This window comes from Sinocyclocheilus rhinocerous, unplaced genomic scaffold (genome assembly GCF_001515625.1).
Source record: "Sinocyclocheilus rhinocerous isolate Xijiao unplaced genomic scaffold, SAMN03320098_v1.1 scaffold2755, whole genome shotgun sequence".
Taxonomy (NCBI): domain Eukaryota; kingdom Metazoa; phylum Chordata; class Actinopteri; order Cypriniformes; family Cyprinidae; genus Sinocyclocheilus; species Sinocyclocheilus rhinocerous.
This window is the reverse complement of record NW_015636044.1, coordinates 14,794-22,963: the sequence shown is the minus strand read 5'-3', so window position 1 is coordinate 22,963 and position 8,170 is coordinate 14,794. Positions and strand designations below refer to the sequence as shown.

The following is an 8,170-nucleotide window of genomic DNA, read 5'->3' as shown; positions in this document are numbered from 1 at the left end:
ACACACTCACTCTCTCACACACACACTCTCACACAAACACACACTCACACAAACACATACAAATACTCACACACACTCACAAACACAAACAAACAAACACTCACACACACACACTCGCACACAAACACACACAAACATACACACACACACACACAAACCCTCACAAACACACAGACACAAACACACACTCTCTCACACACACTCATTCACACACAAACACACACACACTCTCAAACAAACACACACACACACTCTCAAACAAACACACACACTTTTCAATGTACTATAAGTAGATTCATATATCATGTAAATACATGCCACTCTAATGATATGTGTCCTAAACCATGTTAAAGCAATGTATGCCTATCTGTCAATCACATCATGTAGTTATCATAACCTTCACAAAACCTACCGTAGCTTTACCCAGGTGTATGATATTATCAGCTCATATATTTGTGACCCTGGAGCACAAAAGCAGTCATAAGTAGCTTTCAGGTGTATTTGTAGCAATAGCCAACAATACATTCTATGAGTCATAGAATAACACAACATATCATTAGGATATTAAGTAAAGATCATGTTCCATGAAGATATTTTTTAAGTTTCCTAACGTAAATATATCAAAACTTAATTTTTGAACTTCATTTGGACAACTTTAAAGGCGATTTTTCTCAAATTTTTTTTTTTTTTTTTTTTTTGCTGTATCTCAGCCAAATATTGTCCTATCCTAACAAACCATACATCAATGGAAAGCTTGTTTATTCAGCATTCCCTCTCTTATGACTGGTTTTGTGCTCCAGGGTCACATCTAGTGATTATATGATGATATGCAGTGTATCTGTGTCACCGCTGAGTCCTGTGGCCTGCTGTGTTTCTTCGGTCTCTGTGTTGATGTTTTTCTCCTGTTTGTCCGTTTTCTCTTCATCCTCGGACTCTGCGCCCATCCATGAGCTCCAGCCCTTAAACATGGTCTGCCCGTGAATTTAACGATCTCTGATGGTTTTAATCAGGAGAACTTTACTCCATGATTCGCATCCGCAATGAGCCACATCAACAAACAACAACAGCAGCATCAGCAGAGCGCTTCCGCTGTCAAACACACAGCAGCGCTCCGCAGCGCCCCCTGCAGCGCGGGAGGAACGGCACACTAACACTTCGCATCTGATTGGCGTTAGATGATTTGTTGATTGCTTTTAATATGTACACGTTCCATTAAATATTTCCAAGTGTTTGCAAAAGCTGTTTTAATGCATGTTTGGCGGAGTTTTCGTTGCACTTACACCGTTCTGACCAGCAGGCGTCGCCGCTTCGAAACACTGAATCATTTTGCGAAGCAATCGGTTCAAATGATTCAAAGCTTCGAAACGTTTCTGTGCGAATTTTTCAACGCCATTCCCTCCGGTGTGTCTTACAGAAAATACTCTTTTGTGTTGCAAGGTATTACATTTCCATGGCCACGTACTCACACTGACTTTAACTGACACAGTGATTGGTGAAGTGTTTGCTTTTCTGTAACGATTAATCGCGATTAATCGCATCCCAAATACAAGTTTTTGTTTACATATGTGTGTGCGCTGTGTATATTTATTATGTATATATAAAGACACACACATACAGTATATATTTTGAAACTATTTACATGTATATATTTATATTCATATAATTTATATCATATATAAATATATTTAATATATAAACGTAACATATTTTTCTTAAATATATACATGCATGTGTGTATTTATATATACATAATAAATATACACAGTACACACACACACATATTATGTAAACAAAAACTTTTTAGCTTCCACAAGAGCTGCAGCATTTCATAATTATTATTATATTAATTATATTAATGACAGTGGTCATTTTATTTACTTTAAAATACATGTTTTTCATATTTGATGTATTATTATATATATAAATTGTAGTTTGCATATCCTCCCGGGACCCAGAAAACAAAGTTTTGTGAATTTAGTATGTTTTCATGTCGTTACATTGTTTAGAGTATATAGGGGAAAAAATGGAAAAATAATTTTGAAAAATTATATTTTATTCATATGTTGTGCTATGTCCTCTGTAGAGGACACCAGAACTTAATTAAAAAATAAAATGACATGAATAGACATAAATAGGCAAAAACAATACATTTTTATGCTTTTTATACCAAACTTTGTATAAAGATGATTCTCAACTTATAAAAGTTTTAAAATGACCATAAGATGGTTTTCCCATTATATACAATGCATCTATACACTATCTCATTGATCTGTTTCGTAACAGAAAGCCATATTTTGATTTGAAACCCCATAACATTTTCCTGAGATGTTGATTTATGACAATTAATTTGAAAATACTGATAATTACAAAATATTATCATATATGCATAAGGGTGACATATAAGGCATATCCTGCTTTTATATTAAAATCCCATCCATTCATTCAAAAGCTTGAGTATTTCTGATTTACACTTCACTATAGAAATACAGGGGAAAAAAAGTTTTTTACCATGTTTCTGGGAATAAAACACTATATAAAATCAGGCAAATTAAATATGAACATACACTTGAGTAAAAGCCTTCAAAATATAGATATGAATAAAAATGCTCCGTGCTGCTGAAGAAAAAAGCGTTTAGAAATATGGACTGTAATTGACATTTACAGACGCAAGTAGATAAAGTGCAATAAAATAAACTTTGCACTCCTCTGAAACAGCGTTCGAGTGCACTGAGGATCCTAAATGATGATATTTGCTTGGTAGAAAAGCTCCAGGGTCACGTCTTTATTTTTTAAAAACGCATATGCCCTCGTAATCTTGATTTAAAATAGCTTCCCCTTTCTTTGCACACGACAACGATCCAATCGATTCCCAATGGACAAATTCAATTCCCACCCTACATTTTGTTCTCAAGAATCCATACTTCAGTGAAGTGTTTCTGGCCTGAGATTCATATGTAATTTCCGAACAGACACGTGCTGATTCAACATGCGTTCAGTCCGACTGTGAGCCTCGCTCTCGCCAATGAACTTCACAAACCGCATTGAAACTAACGCCCGAACCCTGACACGCTCCCAAAATAAGGCTTCGGGGTGTAGGCACTCCGACTGTGACCCCCGCTCCCGCCAATGAACTTCACAAACCGCATTGAAACTAACGCCCGAACCCTGACACGCTCCCAAAATAAGGCTTTGGGGTGTAGGCACACAGAGGTCTTTAGCTGAGCTAGCGTGGAGAATCCGCTTCAGATAGTGTCCAAACACTGAGCAGTAATCCGCCACTCAAAAAATCAACATTAGACGACTTCTACGCTGAAGAAAGTATTTCTGTCTGTAAAGTAAATGCTGGTGGCGAATCTGTATGCTTGTGTGTGTAGTTCAGGGAAAAACGGATGGAGAAATGGCAGAATGACTGTGAGGGTTTAGCAGATAAAAGGTGAGCTTTAGATGTGCTGATGTTGAGGGAGACAATAGAGAGGAGTGTGGATGGCCCAAGATAAAACTAGCCTCGTTTAAATCAAAATTGGGAGCAATGCTTGGCAGGAATATGTTCAAAAACATCTAGACAAAATGCAACTGAATGGAATAAATAATAATAATAATATCAGATCATTAATTATTATTAAATAATGAATAGCAATGATGGTTATTATTAAAAAAATAAATGCTTTTATTCTTGTTAAAAATTAATTATAATAATAAAAGTAGCATTAATTATTACTATTATTATAATTACTATTGTGAACAATAATACAAGCATTTATTAATAAAAAATAATGCCAGCATTAATTATTTAAAATAATAATAATAATATTATTATTATTATTTAAAATAATAATACTATTATTATTATTGTTGTTGTTTAAAATAATAACAACAACACAATAATAGCAGCGCTATTAAATAATATTTTACTATTATAAATAATATTATTTTCAATAATAAAAGTATTTGTAATAATAATTATTATAGTACTATTTTTTACTATTTTTTATTAACAATAAAACTATTATTATTATTATTATCACTATTATTATTGTTGTCGTCATTAATAGTAATAATAATAATAATAATAATAATAATAATAATAATGTGAGGGAAGTCAGATATGCAAGAAAAGACCGAAGAGAGCAGCTAGAGGGCGCCAGAGGCAGAGTTGTGAGCCGTTACCAATAAAGATGCAAACTTCAATACACATGCAAAGCAAACACCTGCGATGCCCGATCATGCAGAGGTACACAGTTTTCCGATGCTAAACGACAGTGTTCATGATAGCGCTGTAAAACAGACAATACTTTACACTAGCTTATTGAGGATACTTTGGGATTAGCTAGCTTGGTTGTCAATGCTTTGACATTCTGCATGAGAACGAGTGAATACTGACGGATACTAGCGGTCAGGCTACTCCCCGCGACAAACGCGCCAAGATGTAAGCGTTTCTCAATTGGAAACGCTCAACATGCGTCTTGGGGAGGTGCGCCAACTTTCTGTGCACACAACCGCCATGTTGTTAGCATAACAGAGATAACGTAGCACATCAAGAAATGGGCTTTTGGCCACCGGTCGGGCAGTAAAGCACCGTTTAAGCTGCAGGCTTATGGAGACGTTTTGAGGTAAACAGTCCAGCATTTGAGTCGGAGAGGAATAAACAAGTAGAGGATTTAGTGTTTCTTAAAAACAAAAACAAACACTGAAATGGTGTGATGATTACATGTGTGAATGAATGAATGAGAGAGGTAGTTCATTTTGGTTAACAACGGCACCTATTGGTTTGTGTTGTCCTTAAACAATCAGCAATCAGATCCTTCAGCTCGACTCAAGAAACCCATGCGGCTTCCAAAAATCGACAAGCGCAGCACGAGCGATGGGTTTCTTAAGCCTAGCTGTGTGGCGCAAAACCAACCTAGAGCTTCGCAAACTACTGAAGCGCTAGATTGGTCTGTTGCCTTCAGTTCAGCCAAGCACATCCAACAAAGAACGACCTCTTTATGATCCCTGTGGATGCAAAGATTAACAATAACTGATCCAAAGTGCATAGACAGTCCAGATGTGCTCCTACACTGCAAAAAATATTTTCTTCCTTAGTATTTTCGTCTTGTTTTCTAGTATAAACATCTAAAAATTCTTGAATCAGGATGCATTTACTTGACAAGTAAAATGGCTTAAGATGTCTTGTTTTCTGAAAATATCATCCAAATTTTGTTAGTTTTTGCTTAAAACAAGTAAAGCTATCTGCCAATGCGGTGAGAAAAACAATCTTGTTAAGCCTTTGAATTAAGATTATTTTTCTTACCATATTTGCAGATATTTTTACTTGTTTTAAGCAAAAACTAACAAAATTTGGATAATATTTTCAGAAAACAAGACATATCTTAAAGGGCTCCTATTATGCTCTTTTACAAAGTCTTGATTTTGTTTTGGGGGTGTACTAGAACAGGCTCTCATACTAGGTTTTTCAAAAAACATTATTTTTCACATATTTTACATTATTACAACAGCATGAACGGCTCAAATAGTTCCTGTATCAAATGAAGGTCCGCCTTAACTGGGCCAGGGTGTGGTGTGATTGGTTAGCTGGGCCAGTGTGTGTTGTGATTGGTTAGCTGGGCCAGTGTGTGTTGTGATTGGTTAGCTGGGCCAGTGTGTGTTGTGATTGGCTCCACTCAGCGCCTGGTCTGGAAATGTCACGCCTCTTACCATAGCCGCCGGCTGCGAGCTTCAGTGTAACTATTACGTCAAAATCAAATCAATTTGAGCGCGATTTAAACCCAGATGATTGTAACCACTCTAAGTTCGTCTGCCTTGGGAAAGCTAGCGTGTCTCCGACATAGTGATAACACTCGTTGCCTTCTCTAGTGCAGCTCAACCAGGTCTCATCCCATTCATCTGTATTTCTGATATCACAAATCCCGGAAAATATGTGTTGTAGTCCAAACGAGTCATTCATTGTAGTTTTAAAAAGTGATTTATGTTAAATAAAAGATCTCCTTTTGAATTGGACTTTGAGCTTTGTAACTTTGCAGATCTTTTTTATGCTCAAACAGCAACATTACAGACTAACTCAAGTTGAAAAAGTGAAAAAGCATAATAGGACCCCTTTAAGCCATTTTACTTGTCAAGTAAATGCACCCTGACTGAAGAATTTTTAGATATTTATACTACAAAACAAGACAAAAATACAAACGAAGAAACATTTTTTTGCAGTGTATGCATCTACGGCAACTTCCCCCTCGTGAAAATACTGATCAACGGACACCGAAACGGCAGAAACCCCTGTTTTTCCATTCATAACGTCCATCCGTTGACACCCAATGAAGAAAACCAAAAACTGGCGGGACTCTCGCAGTTGGAGGCCCTTTCTCTTGCAGCTTGGTTGAGGTGACGAAAATCCAGAGCGGGACAAAGAGGTTGTCGGTTTATTTTCCCTTATTGATCGGATGCAAGCGATCCTAGATCTGAGGGTGAAAAGGGGCGTTCGTAGTTGCGAAAACACTCAACGGCTGATCATCCAGTGTTCTTTAGTGCTAGCAAAACTAGTATAATCCAACCGAAGCTTATCGTAACTGGTATATACATGTATCTGCAATCCAGTTTATCGTCCGCAAGACGGTTTCGCCATTGGAGGACGGCGTTCATCCAACTCTCCAAGATCCCTCAAGCTGAGAAAAACGGGGCGTTGTCGTTTTTTTTTCCGTTAGCAGCCAACGTCTGGATGAGCCCCTCTTCCCGTTTCACCCGCGGTAATGTTAAAGCTTCGTTGCGTGTGTGTGTGTGTGTATGTGTATGTGTCAGATTGGCTGGTTTGAGGCAGCGGTTGTAGCAAAAACGAAACTAAAGCACCAGTTTTGAGTTGAGTTTGCAAACGCGGAAACAGCTAATGCAGCTCAGCAGCAGTCTGGTTGAGATGTCTCGTCAATTTGCAGAAATAAAAATATAACCTGTTTGATGTCTCAGAATCTGTACAAAACTAAGCCATGATAATCGTTTATAAACAATAAAATCCGATGCAGAATTCGCACCTAAAAGCATCAGGCATAGATACGGTCTCTTAAAAGCTTATTATGTCATCCGAGAGAGAAATAGACACCAAAACATATGAAAATATCAGATTAGCATATTTCTCCCAAGCTTCTTTCCAGCTGATTAACTTATTAGCCTATCTTTTCATTAGACCTATGTACAGAAACAATACGAGTGGTATTTATAGCTCATGACCACAAGAGAGCAGCGCAAAAACTTCTGGAATGCGGGGAAAATCGGTGGGACGTGTTTATAATCGTTCGTTTGTGCGACAATGATTTACACAAATTCCCTGTGTTGAGTTGAAGCAAATTTTTGGACATGCGTGCAAATTGGTGCATTAGTACAACGATTTACATAGACCCTTCCAAAAACATGGTTTTACGAACCATTTGAGTATGTAAAGTTGTCGCAATTTACATGTAAAACGGTTGATGGACAATTCTGCTCATGTTTCATGAACAAGGCCCAACGTTTGAAGACGTGACAAAAAAACGACACCTGCTTTCAAAAAACAGCACTTTAGTGATGGACTACAACAAAACGGGTCCGTATAACATGGATTTTGATGTCAGGGTAAAGTAAGGCCTTGTCTTGAACTAAATCCACTGGAGATCCAGGTAATGTGAGGTCGAAGCAGCCGGATAGCCTTGTTATGAATAATAAATAATGTCGAGCAGCATTCTGGTTTATTTTTGGGGCCGGTTCCTGCGCTTCGGCTCTCTTGTGGTCAACTAAGATCCTAACTATACAGACATTAGACCTACAGTCAGGCCTTCTCTCTCAGTTTAAAGTGTGTGTGTGTGTGTAGTATGTCTATAGTGCATCCACCCTCGACATACACGCATGCATACAGATCATATCAACCAGGCCAATCGTAAAAGTTAGTAAAAGTGGCCACTGTCCCAAAACCCAGTAAACTCCAAAACGTTCTGAAAAGGAATCTCATTCTGAAAATACTACATAGAAAGCAACTCACATAAATAGTGCTTGACATGACTTGCAATGGATTTCAATAGAAATAGACACTGGAATGTTACTAATCTAACAATGTGACTTTATTCATAATTATGAATGACTGAGAAATTAATTTATAATTATACTTATTTATAATTATATAAATTATAAACAATTTATAAATTATAAATGTATA

General features: G+C 37.1%; 1 protein-coding gene across 2 annotated transcripts in view; it reads right to left on the bottom strand.

Annotated features, from left to right (window-relative positions):
• Positions 1-1,166, bottom strand: part of LOC107747629 (synapse-associated protein 1) — a 10,168-nt gene extending 9,002 nt beyond the window's left edge. For both annotated transcript variants that reach the window (XM_016562226.1, XM_016562227.1), the window contains exon 1: positions 848-1,166. In XM_016562226.1, the coding sequence (XP_016417712.1) occupies positions 848-968 (121 nt within the window). In that variant the 5' untranslated portion in view covers positions 969-1,166. The remainder of the gene's footprint in view (positions 1-847) is intronic.
• Positions 1,167-8,170: the final 7,004 nt, after the last annotated feature.